General features: G+C 42.9%; 1 protein-coding gene across 1 annotated transcript in view; it reads right to left on the reverse strand.

The window, feature by feature from the left end:
- Positions 1-19,986, reverse strand: part of ADAMTSL1 (ADAMTS like 1) — a 390,585-nt gene that overhangs the window by 77,896 nt on the left and 292,703 nt on the right. The window contains exon 22 of the mRNA XM_044265608.1: positions 6,744-6,872. Coding sequence (XP_044121543.1) covers positions 6,744-6,872 — 129 coding nt within the window. The remainder of the gene's footprint in view (positions 1-6,743; positions 6,873-19,986) is intronic.

Below are 19,986 nucleotides of genomic sequence, written 5' to 3' on the forward strand. Positions count from 1 at the left end.
GACATTTAAGCCACCTTGTCTATGGACATTTTGTAATAGCAGCCCAAGGTGGCAGCTTTAATTCTTCAGGATGTTTCCCTGTGGTTGCCGTGCTGGCAAGCAGGCCCCGGCCCAGGACGAGCCTTCTGAGACAGTCTGTGTGGGAGGCTCCGCAGGACGCTGAGCTTGGAGTGAACCCAGAGGCAGAAAATCTGGGGCATCAATTCACAGGTCTCTGGGGAGCAGAAGGCTCCATTCCTCTCACCCTCGGCCTGCTGGCTCCACTGGAGTTTACTCACGGCTCTTGAGTGTGTATCTAGGGTATGTCAATAATGTCAAATCCTGGTCAATGGGGGTCAAAGTCAGGAAGAGTCAAAGGGCTTAACCTTCAGTTCTGAGCTTCTCTGAGTTGGGGCTACATGCTGCATTTGGGGCAAGGACAGTGTTGCCTTTAATAGGCAGCCTACCGGTGAGGACACAGACATCTTCAAGGGACGGCCTTTGTATCTGTTACTTGTCCTTGAATCTGCTGAACAGAATTTGCCAGCAGTCTACTCTGTACCCCTGGCTCAGTGGCAGCCCCAATTATGGGTCCCTGGGGACTTCGGGCTCCTGAGCTCCCAGTAGGAGGAAGTAGGATAGAGGCGGGAAGGTGGTCTCACACTCCCTCACTGATGATGAACAGCCTTGTGGGAATTCACGGGTATCCTGGCTGCTCTGCTGCCTCAGCTGGGCCTGGAGCAGGGGCCCAAGATGTCGGTCAAAGTATCTGGCTAGTCTGCAGGGCCTTCCTCCCTATTACGAGGAATAGAGGAGGGATTCTCTGGTTTTCTCTTTTACTCCGATTAACAATAATTTGATGAGAAACCCTATGAATCACCAAACTTGCTGGAAGGAGGGCTGCTGAAATGGGATGAAGACTCGGAGACTGCATGCCTGTCACATCAGGGAGAGGCAGGTCCCATGACGCCCAACGCTCAACTGCACAAGGACCAGGGTGGCCCAGCCCCTGAATACACCTGGACAGATGGGGCAGGTAAGAGGCAGAAAAGCTGAGTTTTCATTGCAGCACCACTAGGGAGAGCAAGAGCATTGTGATGCCTAGTCATGCGAGCTTGGGCTCTGGACCCTGAGCTTAGTTTTTAGGTTAAAAGAAAAAAAATCCACAGCATTCAGGAGAAAGCCTCTGAAAGGTAAGCTGAAGAAAGCATTCCCTGCCATTTCTCTCCTGAAAGCACAAGGAGAACTGAGGTCCTAACAGATCATTTTCTGCAAGTATTTCCCTTGTTGGCACATTCTTTTGAAGAGTGCTGTGGGCAGCAAGCACACAGTCCCTGCTAGGACCTAAGAATGTTCTAGAGCCAGGCGGCTGGACTAAATGGGCCCTTGGTTCCACTAAGTGAAGGGAAGCGGGAACACTCCCTCCAGCACTGAACTGATGGGACAGTGTGTGTGTCTCCAGCACCAACATTCTTGAGGATCTCGGCAACACGGACAACCCCGCAGCAAGACTGGCTGCTGCTCCCAGTGCCTCCTTCTCTGGAAGGGCCCATGCTCCTGCAGGACAGCCAGAGGCAGAGACATGCAGGAGAAGAGAGGAAATTGGGCAGGGAGAGGTGAGAAACAAGAGGCAGAGGGAGAGAACCCAGGCCCCGAGAGAGACCTGGAGCTATTTCTCACTTCCCCAGGAAGTGGGTCCGAGCATCTTCAATTCCCTTAATCACTCTGCCTCCTGCACCCCCATGAAATCGGGGTGTTTGCCAGTGTGCAACAGGGTGCTTACCACAATGACTGAATTCTCTAGGTGAGGGGAAGGTGGCTCATGGGAGAAATGCAAACGTTCAGGATAGCAAAGGGTGGAAGGAGGTTACCTCCAGTCTCTGTAGAGCTAAAACCACAGAAGTGACGCCCATGCCCAAGGGAGAGAAATTATGTTGTAGGCATTCTTTGATATATTTATTAGCAAATCTCTGTCAGGCTCACTCCAGTATGGCCTGCATCAAGAATTTGCTGATGGTCGAGTTGTGTCTGGTGTCTCATGTTGGGGGCTTCCTGCATAGGACTGGGGGCCTCGGCAGAAGACGACACTGAAAAGATACTTCAGAATCTTTTCAGTCTCTTTCACAACTGACTCTGACATCTTACAAACAGAAGAAAGGAAGAGGAGGCCTCAGAGAGTTCTTTTTTCCTTTTTTTCCCTCAAGAGATGATAATGAGCCTTTAGAGAATGTCACCAGCCCTTGTTTAAGCCAGAGTCCCTTGAAAAGGTACCAGAGATACATGCCCAATACCGACATTCAGAATAGCTGAACATAGGGAGGGCACAACGGTCAGATGTCCTGAGCATGTGAGAGGAGAAAGAACACTTGGTGAACATTTGCTATGAGCCAAGATATTTTATAAAGATAATCACATTTGTCAACGAGATGAAACAAAAATCTGCCTGAAGTGATGTTAGTTTGGATCCCTGACTGATGACGCGGGGTCAGAGCTTCTGTCTCTCCCTACTCCTCCCCCCATAGCCAGTCAGTGACCGACCAATGGCCGGGCAGAGATTCACACTCAGTCATTTGATGTCACAGATCCCAGCCTACCATGTTGACCACACCGCACGCCCTGTACCTGACTGCCTCTTCAGAGAACATCAGAAATGCTACACTATTGTTTCTGAACTGTCAAATCCTTGTTTCTATTCTGAGAATGAACCTTTTTGCTGTAGCTATAACACCAAGATTATTGTGAGGAGGGGTTTCTAGAACCCATGTGTGCTTTGTCAGTGCTCTTCTTGTCCAGAAGCTGTCAAGTTGTGGGAGATTTTTTTCCCCCTCCTAGGCTGTTGTGATGTGACCACACCTTTTACCAGAAGAAATGTCTAAGAAATGACAGAAAAGATGCTCCACCACAGAACGCAGTCCTGTGCTATGGTGTTGACAAGTTACTTGGATAAGCTCCAAGCTCTAGCCTCCCAGCTATGACTGGTCTAAAACGGGAGGAAAAAAACGCTGCTTTGCCTTTTTCCCTTTGCTGGCCTATCTTATCAGCAACACAATGCTCTCCCTGTCGCTTGAAAGAATTAAGTGAGTCTAGTCACAATGGGTTAGATGATTATGAGGATTAGAAACTTTCGTCTCCACAGAGCCTCCAGGGAGGGTGATACTAGAATATTCATTTTTTAATCCGGAAAGGATATTTTGGCTGACCAGACCACTTGTTGTATTTGGAAGGCTGCTGGCACCACACGCCACACAAGCCTGTCAGCATCCTGAGCTGCCTGACAGGACGCATTCCAGCAGCTTCTTCCATGGCGTGATGCGAGAAAAGGAAAGGTTGCCGTAACTAAAATGTTAGCTGTGGCAGTTATTCTGAAGAACCATGGAAGTCTGGAGAGGAGGTGTCTAGCATGTCACCTTTCTCCATACGGATTGAGGCAGACATTGATAGGGGTTCACAAAACCCATTTCCTTCTTTTTCCTTGGTGCCCATCCTGGCCCCACTGCTCAATATCCCTTATGGTGGGGAGAGGGACGGTGACGAGAGGGACCGTGAGAAGTGGTAACAGATGCTTCTTCCAGGTGTGGCCCTTCAAAGCCTTCCCAATCATCCTCCATGCTTTGTTCTTCCCCTCTTCTGCTTGACAGGTTAGAGACAATCTGGGAGACCCTGGGGGGCATGTGTTTAAAATAATAGAGCCACAAGCATTCTGTGACCCTGACCGTGTGGGGAAGTCAGCTCTTTGGACTCCTGGGTAAACAACAATAAACTTCTATCTTGTTTGCTCCATGATATATTTGGGGGTCTACTTATTAGCATAGTCTAGCCTACCCGAATAAATATACTGCCTGCCACTGATTCCTCAGCTATTTATTTCTGCATCACCAGTCCTAAGAATTTTATCTCCTAAGTCTCTTGAAATCTTCTTTTGTTCTTAGGACAAAATCCCAAATTGTACCATAATTTATAAAGCATGTAAGAGCTAGCCCCTGTCTGCTCTTCCCCCCACCTCCAGAAATAGGTCATGCTACTTTCTTCTCTGTTGTCTGTAGTACAGTCACCGCAGCCATATTCTACTCCTTTAGAGACAGCCTGCTCTTTCTACCTCAGGCCCTTTTCACATGCTGGTCCCAGTGGCTGAAACACTCCCTTCTCCCCCAGATTTTTATCTCCTACAAGGTCTTCTCAACTCTTCTCAAGCAGAGGAAAAAGTGTGGGAGTGATAAACTGGATTGGATGACTTTTCAGAAAGAATGCTCACCATACTCACCGCTTAATATTTATTATGTTTAAGGGTTGGGAGCAATTTGTGAGGTGCATCTTACAAGTTGAAAGTATGTTTGTACAAGAAGTTATTTCATGAGAAACTGCTAACAACTCAAATATAGGAGGACATGAGTTATACTACATAAATTATGTAATATTCTTAATATGGAGTGTAAAATAGCCATTAAAATTACCCCATAAGAGAACCAGAGAGGCACTTGTATTAGTAAAGTAAAAGCCACTCCTACTGCTCTTAACCTTTTAAACACTCAGTATTTTGACTGGAGATGCAGCTCAAGGATGATGTCTTTGTCCAGCAAATTCACACACCAACTGTGTAATCAAAAGCAGGCTCTTGCCCACCACTTCGAATACATACCTTATTGAACAGAAGACACAATGACAAAGATACACAGATTTATTTTAGTCAACCATGATTAACACAAATGGTTCTCTGCATAAAAAGAAAACTCAAGCTTGTCATGGCCGGGCCAGGCAAGAAGTAGGCACAACAACCTGAGCTCTCACAATGAAGTCCCCAAGAGTGAGTCTCTGCGTGGAGTCAGGGACACAGGGCACCAAGTGGCGAGATAGAATTGGCCAAAGCTGGTTTTAGTGTCCCTGGTTCCCCACGGTACGTATTTCCTCACCTGGATTCTGGCTCTCTCCATCCCCTTTAAGCGCCCACTTCCTTGTTGCATGTCCCCCTGCTCCCCATTCTCTTACTCTTCCCCATTTTGTCTCTCAAGAAGAGACACAGCACAGTCGGCTCTATCTCTGGTCAGTGTTGTGTCTCTGAGGCACGTGTTTATGGTGGTCGGGCACGGGGTGCCGGTTGGGGCCAGAAGGCCCCTCCTGCACCACCAGGCCCTGCCTGAAGACCAGTTCCTTAATGGGAAGCCCTTGTCAGAGGGTTTGTCTGACTCCTTCTCTGGGAGGGCCGGGCCTGACGGGATATGACTGAGGAAGGTCTCACTGACGAGGCTGGACACGCAGGCCAAGAGGAGCTTTATAGAGAGAAGCTAATTTCTGATGACAGAGATAGATTTATAGTTCTGCTTTCCTGGAGCTACCAGAATATTTCAGAGGAAACCAGACTGGCTGTTCTTTGGAAACAACATGCTTTAGATTAAGATCTTCCTCCTACTTATTCTAAACTGGGTTATGTGTCCTATAAATCACAGGCGGAGGCAAAACCTCCGAGGATGGGGTGGAGATCTCGGATCAAAGAAAGTCCCAGAGAAGGGATGCCACTGCCGTTCCACTGTGCTCGCTGAGTATGCCTGGGGAAGCCAGTTTTGGGTGTGCCACAGGTGGGGGTGTCTGATGAGGATGGCGATGAGGGGACTGGAGCTGGACCCTGGCACAGCAGCTGTTCATTTCTTTGTACTGTGAGAGTGAAGACCCTTAGGATAGAAGTCACCCACTAGTGGTCCAGGGGAAGGGAGAATCAGCAGCCGGGCCTTGCCTCTGTGCTGATGTTTTTGGCTTATTAATGGCAGGTAATACCTTTATAAAGAACATACTACCACCCCCTATTGTCTATGCCTCTTCCGCTGCCCTCTGACTTTCTGTTCCCTGTAGGCCTCTGAGTTTGCAAGGCCAAGTGGAGGGCAGTTCCTACTGATCACAACTCCCAAGAGCACTGGTGGTTTTCCATCATGACTCCTACCCACTTTGGATGAGAGCAAGCTCCAGATTCCTGCTGGTCTTACCTCTGCCACCTCTCTGGTATTCCTCCACTCTTTACCTGTCCATCATCACTGCCCTGAGCCTGGGCCCCGATTACCTCTTCCCTAAACTACCAAGACAGCTTTTGTTTTTATTATTTAACTTTTTAATCATCCCTACACTCAACATAGGGCTTAAACTCACAACCTTGAGATCAAGTGTCACTTGCTCTACCCACTGAGCCAGGCAGGCACCCCAACTACTGTGACAGTTTCTTAACTGGCCTCTCTGTCCCAATATTTCCTATCTTCAGTCCATTCTATGCACTGCTGTTGGCTTACTCTTCTGGAAGTCTGGCTCTTTAATGCCACTCTGTCTGCCTTTTCCTGAACTCCTTGGCTAAGCCTTTAAGGTATTCCATGGTGCAATTGCAAAGCCACCTTACTACAACTTAAGCCCCTCCACACCGTTTCTCTACTCTGGGCTCCAGCCAGACCAAAACACACACTGTTCCCTTATAGTCTTGGGCTTTCCTACTTCCATGAATTTTTCACATTCGTTTGTCCGCTTGGAACACTCTTTGCTTCCATCTTGGCACATGTAGTGTTTAAGGCTGAAATAAGAAACCACCTCCATCCCAGCCAGAATTCATCTTTCCTCCTCCAAACTTCTGTAGCATTGTCCATTTTCAGGGTGACTGAGGTTCCTGCCTTAGCTTTCCTACTAGACCTGAGTCTCTCAATGTAGAATTTGTATTTATCTTTGTATCCTCCAACTTAGCACTGGGCTCCATTAATATTTGAACAGATGAATTAATACATGAATGCATTTCTCACCTGCAACTTGGCAGTTAATTGTCACATTCACTCCTTGCACTGTTTTGATGGTGCTTCCCACGTCAACTGCGATGGCAGCCTCCTCGGTGTTGATCACAGTCCCTCGTGATGTCTTCACTAGTGGTTTTCCTGAAGGTGGGAAGGAATGTGAGATTTTACTAGATGGTGACTGTGGGCTCAGGGCGTTCCCTTGAAATACGGGGGTGACCCACAATGAACAACTGGTATACCCAGGCTTTTCCCACTGATCATGTTTTCCTTTGAAAAAAATTGTAACTGCGCAATATAGAAACCATCCATCCATCCGCTCATCTACCACAGAATTTCAGGAAAAGAACACGGATTGAAGAATCTGAGGATGGAGCATAGTATCTAACAAGCTGTGATGATTTGTGCATTTTATCATTAAATTTACAAATGATATTATAGCTCTTATTTTTAAGGGCTTATTATTATTATTTTTAAAGATTTTAAGTAATTTCTTCAATCAACATGGAACTCAAACTTAGAAACCCGACATCAAGAGTCACATGCTTTACTGACTGAGCCAGCCAGTCACCTCGGCTTTTTTTTTAATTAATTTTTTTACTTGGAGACAACTACAAATTCACATGTGGTTGTCAGAAATCACACAGATCAATCCCCTGTGTGCTCTACCTAGATTCCCCCAATGGCAACATCTTACAAAACTATAGTATCATAATTAGGACACTGAAATTGATAAAGTTAAGACACAGAACATTCCCCTCAGTACAGGAGCCCACATGTTGTCCCCAACCCTGTTTCATCCTCTGACAACCATTAATTTCCTCTGCATTTCTATAATTTTGTCATTTCAAGAACATTATAAAAACAGTAATCTTTAAATTTTGTTTTCCACTCAATAATTTTGAGATTTTTTTGGGTCTCTCATGATACTATGGTTGTATGTATCAATAGTTTGTCCCTTTTTATCGCTGAGTAGTATTCCATGGCATAGATTTATCACAGTTTCTTTAGCCATTCATTTGTTGAAGGACATCTGGGTTGTTTCCAGATTGTATCTATTCAAATAAAGCTGCTACAAACATTTCTGTACAAGTCTTTGTGAGAACATAAGTCTTCATTCATCTGGGATAAATGCCCAGGAGTGCCACTGTTAGATCATATGGTAGTTACAGGTTTAATTTTTCAAGAAACTGGATCGTTTTCCAGAGTGGCTGTATCATTTTATGGAATGTAAAATCAGCAATATATGAGTGATCCAGTTTCTCTCCATCCTTGCCAGCATTTAGTGTTGTCATTGGTTTTAATTTTAGCCATTCTGATAGGTGTGTAGTAATACCTGATTGTGGTTTGAGTTCCCATTTCCCTTATGGCTACTGCTGTTGGATATTTTTTCATGTGCTTATTTGTCATCTTTGTATCCTCTTTGGTGAAATGTCTCTTCATGTCTTTTGAACACTTTCTAATTGGATTATTTTTTTCTTTTGAGTTTTGAGAGTTCTTTTTATTCTAGATATTAGTCCTCTGTTAGACATGTGGCTTGCAAGGATTTTCTCCCACTTCTGTAGGCTTTTTTTTTCATCTTTTTAAACATCATCTTTTACAGAATATAAGTTTTCTTAACTCTAATGAAGTCTCATTTATTGAGTTTTCCTTTCATGGATCATGCTTTTGATATTAAGTCAAAACTATTTATTACACCTAGATACTAAAGATTTTTCCTATACTTCTTTGGTAAAATTTCATAGTTTCACATTTTACATTGAAGTCTGTGATACATTTTCAGTTAATTTTCATATAGGTGTGAGACTTCGATCAAAATTCACTTTTTTGGGCCTATGGATGTACACCATCATTTGGTGAATAAGCTCTTGTTCTTCCATTGAAATGCTTTTGTACCTTTGCCAAAATAGGTTGGGCATATTTCTGTGTACCTGTTTCTGGGTTCTCTCTTCTGTTCTACTGTTCTGTGCATCTATCATTTACCAATACCATATAGTCTTAATTACTGTAAGCATATAATTAATCTTACAGCTGAATAGGTTGATACTTTCCACTTTAGACTTCTTTACTATTCTAGTTTCTTTGCTTTTCTGTATATGTTTACAATAATCTTATCTATAATCATAAAATCTTGCTGAGATTTTGATAGGACTTAAACCACTATATCAATATGGGGAGAACTGTTGTTTTTAACTGTGCTGAATCTTCCAATCCATGAACAGTATAGGTTTATTTAGATCTCCCTTAATTTCTTTCAGCAGAGTTTTATGATTTTTCAGCATATAAATTCTATACACATTTTGTTAGAATTGTACCTAATTATTTGGATTTTTTGAAGGATGATAAATTATATTTTTAATTTCAGTGTCCATAGATAATATATAGATATACAGTTGGATTTTGCATATATCATGACCTTGTTAAACTTACATGCTAGTTTTAGGACTTTTTGTGAGCAGACTTTTTGGTATTTTCTAAGTAGGTGATCATTTTATCTGCAAATAGTTTTCTTCCTTCCTTTCTGACCTATATGCCTTTCATTTCCTTTTCTTGCATTATTTCACTGGATAGAACTTCCAGCACTGAGTAAGAGTGCTGAAACTGAGTAAGAATGCAGAGTAAGAGTGGTGAAAGTGGGTTTGAGGTATGATGAGTGATTTTCAATTGAAACCTGGACATTTTCATATTACGTTATGCAAATCTGGATCTTATTTAAGCCTACTGTTTTAGCTGGCTTTCTCTGCAACCACTAAGGTGGGGGGGGCAAGGAGGGGCTGCCTTGTTACTCTGCGGTGGAAGTGGAGGTCCAGATTCTCAACCTGGCCTCCTCTGTCACTCAGCAGGGGTGGGACTTCTGGCTCCCACTTGGTCTCCACTGATCCCACCATGGGAGGGCCTCACTGCTGCTGGGTGGTGGGGGAAAGTTCTGACTCTCCAAGAGGCCATCTGTCATACCACCCCAGAGAAAAGGGTAAGGAGGGTGCCGCACAACGAGGATGGAATTCCAGATTCCCCATGTCTTTTCCACATTCCACCCTGTGGAGATGAAATCAGTCTTCTCTGACACCACATCTGTGGGGGTACTGAAGAATGTTCATTTCAGTCTGTTGAGGTAAAATTGAGGTTCCCCATGCAACTTCTGCTGGTGTCGGTGATGATGGGCCACCGTATATTGTTTTGAAGTAGAATTTCCCAAAGGTTTTCTCTCTTGGTAGGCGACCCCTTTCCTGGTCCTTTGGCTAGAGAGAACAGTCTTTAGTTAAGCATTGTGTGTGAGTGTATGTGTGTGTGCGCCTTCCTATTGTTTTTCCTGACGGCTGGCTTCTTCAGCTCCAAGCCTAGAAGTTAGGAAGCAAAAAGAAAACTGATGAAGTAACAATAGTGTTTCTCACTTCCCAGGGTCTCTAGCTGGTCTGCTTTTTCCTCTCCACTTTTTAGTCTTCTTCACTTTGTTTCATGTATCATCTCCGTGGATTTTAGTTGTATTTAGCAAGAATAGGGAAAAGTGCCTCTATGCCATTTTGCCAGAAGTCAAGTGCTGTGTACATTACATTTTAATAGGCCTTTATCAGCTGGGGAGAAAGTTCACCGCTTTAGGTACCTGACCATAAAATACAATGAAAAGAATCATTTGTTGAGCACTTTGGGGGAAATAAGGTCCATGTGAAATCATTTTTATATACCCTACGCTTAATTCTTTGTAAGCCAAATGGATTTAGTTTTGTTTTAACCATTTTATAGGCAGGACATTCTATGATGGTATTCATCCTTCTGTGCCTTCATTAACTGTGAACAAAAGCATAATTTAATTCAATCCTTTAACCCATTTTTTATGCTTTTTACTTCTTGTTTTCTCCTTCACCTATTTCTCATTATTCCTGCTTGCCCTGTTACAGTCTCCCATAACAAGATGTCCCTCTTTCCTTTCCTCTCCCCCCTTTTAAGGGCTCTAGGTTATTATGCTCATTAAAGCTATGTTCAAAGGCAGAAACTTGAGTAAGGTCTGAAGATGTGCATTGGCTCTCCAGATCTGTCGTGACTATTTAGGGCTCTTTCCTCTTATTTCACCTATATTCCATATACTTGAGACATGGATGAGGTGACGTGAAGATGAGTGAATCTGCACTATGGTCTCTGAGAATAATGCAGGTGATAATAAGGGAACGCACCTGGAATGGCCCTGAATACACCTTGGCTTACCTACTTCCCCTCCCCGCCCACAGGAAGCTTTCCAGCTTGAACTCTAAATAGACCCTGAATCTAAGCCCTGCACTCCCCTTTGTCGCTGTGATCTGATGTTGCTACCGTCTCTGGCTGGACTGCTGCAGAGCCCAGCTGGTCTCCCTTCCACTTGTCTTTCACTATAAGCCTCCTCCTGCATCAGCCAGAGTGATCATTCTCAAACACGGATCAGATCATGTAACTCCTTGGATTAGATTATCCAGTGCTTTATCAGTGCAATTAGAACAAAACTTCAAGCTCCTTTTCATGACCAAACAACCATGTCTTCTACGTGTTCAGCTGTCAACCTCTCCTACCTCGCCGAGGCCACACTCCCCATCTATCACTGCTCCAGCCATCCTGACCTTCTCTCCCTTTCTCCAAAAGATCAGCTCATTTACCATGGCTCTTCTCTTTCCCTGCCATCCTCCAGCTACAGACTTCTGCATGGCTGTCATCTTTGGTTGGTCCTCAGGCGCAAGTAGCACCTTCTATAGGAGCTTTCCTAACCATTCCATCTGAAGCACATACCCCTTTATGCCTGGCCAGTGGCTATGTATCTCACTACCAACTTAATTTTCTTCATAAGCAAAGAGCTATCAGAATTTATAATTTATTTGTGTATTCCCTGTCCCCCATCCCTCACGACGTGGCTTCCATAAAAGCAGGAATCACTGCTCTCTTATTCTCTTTTCATTCCTACTACTGAGTCCTGGCAGATGGTAGGTCCTCAATAAATATCTGATAAGTGAATACATGTGTGCAGGTGGTGTGTTATGTGCATTATCTGAATTCGTTTTTGCTTTCATAACAGGGCGGGTCAAGTATTTCTTTTATGAAATCAAGGAACTTAGGTTCAGAGAGGCTTCATGGATTGTCTAAGGCCATGAAACAACAAGGAATAGGGCTAAACTTGATGCTAGATTTTGACCTGAGGTCCAGTGCTTGTTATAGGGGATCTCAAATCCTTGTCTGTGGACTGGCTGCCTCAGAACTCCCAGGGTACTTATTAAAAACATAATCTGTTCTGCTATACTACAAGTTGCCTCACTGTGTAATAAAAACAACGGTGCCAGTAGAGAAAAGTAGGTTAGGGACAAGAGAGTTTCAGACTCACAATTATTAAGTTATTTTTCCTATAGGAATTTTAATAATAAAAGTGGGTTTTATAGCTGCAAGTGTATAGCTATAAAATTCAAAAGTCACTGAATTAAACCCAGCCCTTAATTAATTATTCTGAGCTTTTGCTCAAAAGTAATGGCCTTTGTCCTGTCACTGGAGGGGCTGTCATCAGTAAAGGCTACTTGTATGTTTTTTATTACTTCATGATCCACTGTTAAGACAAATCACAAAGTCACCCAACTATTTATAATCAATGGAAATATACAATGAAAACAATGTCTCTTAACCACGCCTCTTAGATCTATTAGAAAAAGCTTGTTATATTATTGAGTTCCATTCTAGATCTACTACATTTGAATCTCAGGTGGTTTAAAACTGGCACACAGAGGCACCTGGGTGGCTCAATGGGTTAAAGCCTCTGCCTTCGGCTCAGGTCATGATCCCAGGGTCCTGGGATCAAGCCCCACATCGGGCTCTCTGCTTGGCAGGGAGCCTGCTTCCCTTCCCCTCTCTCTGCCTGCCTCTCTGCCTACTTGTGATCTCTCTCTCTCTGTCAAATAAATAAATAAAATCTTATTAAAAAAAAAAAACTAGCACACAGAGCCAGGACTTTGACTTGGGACATGAAGGTTCTCCCTACCCCAAGAACAAGGCAACCATGAAATGCTTTTGGGTGCCTTCTGATTTACTCCATCATGGTTGCCAAGGAGACAGATTCATCCAGTGCGTATAACCATCCCATTCCAGTATGTACAAGTAGAGGCTTCTCCAGGACACAGTTCAGCCTTTTGACACAGTTGTCCGTTCTGGGACAGAAGCTGTAATCTATATTTTCAACAACTTCATAGGTAATTCTGATACACAGTCAGGTCTGATAATCAACAAATCACATTCTTGGTTTTTCTGTAACTGATTTTTTGGATTCCTGATGAGTTGGGGAGATTTGTTTTGAGGGATCACTACTAGTTCCCTATTTGAAATTTTCATGTTGGAGTTCTGATTTTAATGGTCAACCAACAACAACAAAAATATGAGCCTATTTTAGACCACCTGGATGATCACCTAATAAGGGAACACTGCTAAATAACTCCATGCCTTGCTTTGCGTCTGATTTTAGTAGCACGAACGAGTCTGAGTTTAATTACAGAGGTTAACTAAGAAGCAAAAAAGGAGAGATGCAGAGAGAGGGTGAGAGAAATGAGAAATTAGATGTTTGTGGGAAGACAGTGCTAAAAACCAAAAAGTCATTGAATACTGTATTAAAAAAGGCTCTTGTAAGAGGCAAAACAGAAGTGTCCGGAGCATGGGCTGTGACCACCGGGCCTAGGCAGCGTGAGCCAAATGTGGCCTCTCAGGCCTGTGCGCCTGGGCCACCGGTGGCTGCTCCCTTCTGCGACTGCGCTCAGCCAGTAGATCCCAGGTGCACTGCTTCCTGACGTAACTGAGAGGGTTTCTAGATGACGCTTTTGTTTAATCTATGAATTTCTGTTACAGCTGAATAAGATCTATACAGAAGGAGATTATCCTTATTTTTTATGCCCAAGAAAAACAAGGAGATGGGAACAGAGGCAAGTGTTTCCATTTATTGGGTCTAATGTGAGACATCAAGTTTGTCAGAGAGAAACGGAAACGGAAGCATTAAGAGAATTGTTTTTGCTCACTTTAGATATCACAGCCCTTAGCTTTTGGATTATGGTTCTGGTTAGAAATAATGTGGAACAGGGGAAGTAGAGCTTCATTAATGGCCAGACAGGGCAGCCCTTGTCCAAAGCATGAACGGAAGGCATAGCTGAATCTTGTGTGCTGGTATCCAATGGTGTGCCTCCTCCTATTGCCTTTAGAGCAGGGATGCTCGGCGTCCCAGGCACTGTCCTCATCCTGAGGGACGAGCCATGGAGAGACAGGCATGAACGAATGAGCAGCCCCAGGAGCAAAGGCTCAGAAATACATTCCTCTGTAGTCTGGGCTCTGGCTCGTGCCTCTTTCCCACATGTGTGACTCTGGGTAAAATCAAAACCCAATGGGAAAAAATCTGAACATATGTGCCTGAAAAATATCTTTGGCCCAGTATAAAGGTGATTGAGAGAGGAGCCAGAGGAGATGGAAGGTTTGTTTTTTGAGTGCAGCCAAGAACAGAGAGCATTTTAAGTAACTTTTTCTCAGGGCCCAAGGCCAGGCCTTTGCTAATAGGAACTTTGTTTTTAACAGCATGATGCCTTCCATTCTAGAAGTCATGGCTGACACGGATTTGTTACTAACCAAACTGTTTTTTCTTCCTGTCACACAGCTAGGTCACTTTCCAGACTCTTTGCAGTTATGTGTGAGCAAGGTAACGAGTTCTAGCAGATGGGCTGTGAGAAATATGCCACTTCTTGACCCAATCTACAGAAACTCTCTTGAGCAATAGTTTTAGACTTTATGCGAACAAGAAATAATTATGATATTTCAGCCATCATATATTTATGGTTTTGTTTGTTACACAGGCTAGCAAATGCTAACCCAGGCTTAGTGGATATTTGTTGACTCATTAAATGAACCAAACGGATCTTCTTTCGTTTCTAACATGAGTCACAAACATCATTTGGTGGCTAATAGTAGCCATCAAAAATGAATCGTATTTCAAAGGCTTGTGATTCTGACTGTGGAGCTGGTGGACATCTCTGCTGGAAAGGGCGCATGTGCATGAGTTCCTAGGCCGGGTGAGGCATTTTGAGGATTGCTGGGGTACAGGGTAGTGACAAAAACAGGGACTGTAGGCAATAGGTTTGAAGACTACCAAATGGCTGGATTTGAGTTTCTGAAGCATAAACTAGCGACTGGCATAGTCCTTCTAGACTACCAGTCAGGTATGGATTCTGGGTCACATGCTTGAGGACTGAGCAAGTTATTCCTGCCTTGTTTTTCTACTTCTATAGCTGCAGAGCTGAGGAATAAGTACACTAATGCATGTAAAGCTGTTAGAGGAATTCCATCGCAGTGAGAGGTTGGAACAAATGTGAGCAATCATCGGCATCAGCTCTGCTAAAACGGACAGGAAATGTTACGATGGGTGTTGATGAACTAAGAAGACAGACAGAAAGGGACAGTGTAAAGAAAAGAAAGAGGAAAAGGACAGAAAGAGAAGGATCAAATCTTTTGGTAAGAAAAAGCTCAACTGCTTCCATTTTAAAGAACTCTGAAGGCTTTAGAATAATCAGGAGAAGTAATTTCAATACCGTGGATTCTCCTGAAACTGCCGTCAGTATCTGGACAGACACACAGAGCTTAAGCATCACTCCAGGGCCGGTCTCCTTGGAGACTCCAGAAAGTATCTACTTGCGAGATTGTGTATGCCAGGCTGACTTGCTGGGGACCCCCACGTCAATGTTCAGGAAACCAGCTGTGATATCCACAGTGGTCCCAGATCTCGACTTGAGAGAAAGGTGAACAAGGCAGTGACACCCACTAATGAAAATATTGGAGTGAAGAGGTTTTACAAATTTCACATACTTTCAACATCTAAAACTAAAACAACCGCATTTGATCCAGCTTTCATCGATGGGTAATGCCTGTAGTAAGTGAGAATATGCAAACAACGCTGTAACAAACACTGGCTTCTGCAATTTATCACAGGCTTCTAATAAGGGCCGCTGGAGTTAAGTCTGCAAAAACTCCCTGAGGTGAGAATTCCCAGTTGAAGATTTTGAGACTCATGAGTTAAATAGAGTTTAAGGGGCCACAATCAGTGTGATCCCATGAAAGCCCTTATAAAGGCCAACAACATCTTACACATCTGAAATGAATAGTGACAGATACAGACACTATTACTAGTTACCATCCCATGCTGGCCAGAAACTTCTCAAGATCTGGCTACCTAGCCATTTCAACAAGAGTCGCTTTGTTATAGATAATAGTTATATTGAAGTGCACGATTTTTTTTTTTTCTTAGTCTGGTTCTCCTTCCAAATGCCTTTCACATTTTATAGCTCAGGGATTTTTAACTCCTTCCTGTCCTGCAGTTTCTCATGTAGGGTCTCCCTCACTTCACTCTACCTCCTGCCTTGAGAGTCGGCATCTGAACCTTCAGTCCACTCTGCTTACCTGGTACCTTTCTCATCACCAGTCCTCTGGGAACCTTTCCTCTAACCTGTTATTTTTCCTAAGGCATTACTGGCAAAACCTATATTTCTTCTAGTCTCCCAATGTAAAAGGAGGGAAATTTGTAAAAATTAGAATTTCAGGTAAGGGAAGTGTATAGCAGGTGGAGGGACTGCTCTTCTTGATTTGTATGTAAGAAATTCATGAGACTTTCAGGTCTTCAAGAGACCCAAAAGTGTATCTATTTAAAACCCCTCTGTTTATAATAAGGACACAGATTTATAGTTCAAAATCTGCTCCTAAATTTTGTAATGAGGCAGATATTTGCCTTAGAATCTTACTTATTCCATGATTACAATAAGCTTCCTTTTTTGTAATAGTAAAAAATAAATGTTTCTCTTTCATCCAAATCATTACATGGTTTTAGTTAGTATAATATAATAAAATAAATTATTACCCTTTGTGTAATACTCTGACTACACTGGGAAATGTGGTATAATAGCTGATCAGAAAATACAGAAAATGGAAGATTTGACTGGAGGGTACTGGTAACCTCCAGGCTATGTTCATAGCACAGATGTGTTTAGCCTGAAAATAATTTTTTACAAGTTTGAATTAGTTGGGCTCAGTAAAAAATGGAGAGATTAAAAGTGTGTGTGTGTGTGTGTGTGTGTGTATTTGTGAATATTTTGAAACGTTTGACTTATCTGGAAAAGTTAGAAAGTCTATCTACATTAAATTTGCATTTTTCTATGGCAATAGTTCAATGAAAATGAGCTGGGCCTTCAGGCAGGGTATGGTAGGCAGATTAATGTCCCACGCCCACAAGATGCCTATATGCAATCCTTGGAATCAGTGTCTTTGTTATCCTACAAGGCAAAAGGAAATTAAGGTTGCTAATCAGCTGACCTTAAAATACAGAGATCATTCTAGGTTATTTAAGTGGGCCTAGTCTGTCACACGAGCCCTTAAAATCAGAAGAGGGAGACACAGGAAGTTTGTCAGAGAGAAGCAACATGAGAAGGGCTCAGCCTGCCATTTCTAGCTTTGAAGATGGACAAAGGTGGCCAAATGCCAAGTAATGCAATAGCTTCTAGAATCTGGGAATGGTGCTCCATCCACAGTCAGTAACAAAACGGGAACCAGAGTCCTAGGTTGCAAGGGACTAAGTATGCCAACAACCCAAATGGGCAAAAAAAGAAAAAAATTCTCCCCTAGAGCTTTCAGAAAGGAATGCAGCCTGTTGACATCTTGATTTTATCTTCTGAGACTATACGAGACTTTTGACCTATGGAATCATAAGATTATATATTTGTGTTGTTTTAACTAAGTTATCACTACAACGAAAAAGATCTATAAATAACAAATCAGCACAAAAAAGCTACTTGACATCATTAATCATTAGAGAAATATAAACTAAAATCACAGTGAAATAGTACTTCTCATTCATGAGCACGATTATAATAAAAAAAAAAAGGATGATAAGGAACATTACTGAGGGTGTGGAGAAACTGGAACCCTCATACCTTGCTGGTGGAAATGTAAAACGGTGCAGCCGCTCTGGAAAACAGTCAGTTCTTAAAAAGTTAACTCCAGTGCAGAACCCTTGACAAGGGACCTCATACCTAGTACAAACACATAATGCTGTAGCCTGTCCTAGAAATGACTAACCCAGGATATGCTACATCCCACTATCTGTCCGACCATGCATCCTTCCCTCATTCCTTTGGATAGACGTGAAAATTGCCTTTTCAGAATCTGAGGTGGACTAGCTTGGATCATTGGTACTTCTTTGTTTCCTTTATTCCACTGAAGAGCGGAGCAAGCTGGTGGATTCTCCTGCTATATTCTTATCCATTTCATCTAAGTTCTATAAAAGCTGGGGCTCTTTAGCAGGCATGCTCCACATTTGTACCTACTGAACAAAACTTGAGGATGTTGATTACTCAGTAGCATATCAGATAATAAGATCTGTTGATGGCAACTTGGATTCGTTAGTGGCCATTTTCCTGTTGTTCAGAGCACCATATGAAATAGAGCCAGACATATCTACTTTTCCTTCTCATCTAATGCACTGGAGAAAACCTGCCTTTGTCCATCTTTGCCACCGGTGATAGGACTCTCTCTGAGTCTGTCTGTGAAGCAAAGTTCTTCTCTGGTTTACAGAATTGCTGGATAAATTTTCAGAAATGCCAATCTGAAAAGAATTGTGTTATAAAAACCTTACAAAACTACTTGTCTTTTACTGCAGCTGCTAAATCATGATGGGGAGAGGGTAAGGAAAGATGAATTTCAAGGACAATCACCTTTTATTTTTATTTTCCTTTATATTTTATTTTCTGTGATCTCCTTATTAGACACAGTATGTGTCAGTTATTCAACTCATAAAAAAGCAGAAAAGCATGCCAGGGAAAGAGAAATATTTTCTGTCTCTCTCTTCCTGAGAAAACTTCAGATGAGCTCATCTGTATTCTCGCCTTTCAATGAAAGATATGCTCATCTCTCATCTTCTTCTCATTTTCCAGTGATGATGTCAGGCAGGGCTTACAGTATCTCTTTTGTGATCTTATAAAATCAATGACAACCAAAAACTTTTCCCTTATGGCAATGACCTCATCCATGGTCTACACCTGGACAGGACTCATCTGCATTGGTAAGTAGAACTCAACTCCACTGAGCCAGACTGAAGCAATTTACCAGGAAACTACTGCTTTCCTTCAAAACCCCGCCTTTGCCATTCAGATTGGAAGGTTCCTGAGCAGCCTGGCTGAGAGTTGAATCTGACTAGTTGAGATCGCTCTCCAATCTTTGTGCCCATCTCTGTACACACCAGAAAATCTCCTTTACCTAGAGCCATCTATAGTGGATATAAAATAATCAATACTTCAAAATGTTAGGTATGTGACCTTTTGGGGCCATTCTTATACTCCTTCCTCCCTGCTATAACCCACCCATCCATGGTATGCTACTGTCCTCTACATTCTAAGCAGTGAAACAGGTATCCAATTAATTCGGTTCAGGACAGAAAGGAATCTTGTGGCCCTGTGTCTACCTGGCTATGAGCTTCCGTTCTGAACCAGGGAGGTGGACAGGGAGATGCTAGCTTTCTCCATGCTGACACACACTTACAAAGTACCCTCAAGTCTCTGAGATAGACAAATCAGGTAATGGATGAGTTTGGAGGAAAGCAAAAGGATACTGAAGACAGTATTTCACAGGGCCAAAGAAGGCAGACCAAGGAAGGGTTTGTCTAGCATGTCTGAAGTTGAATGGGGTTTACATGCTTAAAGAAAAATTGCGTACAGAGTAGCAACAGACCTAAAAGGAATCTGAGAGGCAGAATTGACAACACAGTCACTCCAGAGGATGGGGTAACTCCGTGGAAGAGGTTGTGGGCCAAGGTTGTGGACCACTGAGAATTCATCAGGCCCATGTGAGGTATTCCTTATCTCAAGGTGTCTCCCTTCTGAATCCAGGAAGCCCAGCCCTTTCTAGATGGCTAATCCAAGTTCCTGAGCTGGCATTGAGACATTGAGGGTACGGCGCCCTCCAAAGGGCTTGTGAGCATTCTATTCTCTGAAAAGGAGTCTCCTCTCCTATAAAAATAATTCAGCTTTTATTTTATGCATTTTTCTCACAATAATAATAGCTAACAAATATGGAGTGCACAATTATCAGCATTTTCTGTTAAGTCTTCATGGGAACTGTCTGAATCAAGTACTATTTTTATCACCATTTACAAATGAAGAAGCCAAGTCAAAGAGAGCAAAGAAGTTCCTTGAAGTTACACAGCCAGGAAGTGACAGAGCCAGGATTCCGATCCAGACCAGGAGGC

Source organism: Neovison vison, chromosome 9 (genome assembly GCF_020171115.1).
Source record: "Neovison vison isolate M4711 chromosome 9, ASM_NN_V1, whole genome shotgun sequence".
Lineage (NCBI taxonomy): Eukaryota > Metazoa > Chordata > Mammalia > Carnivora > Mustelidae > Neogale > Neogale vison.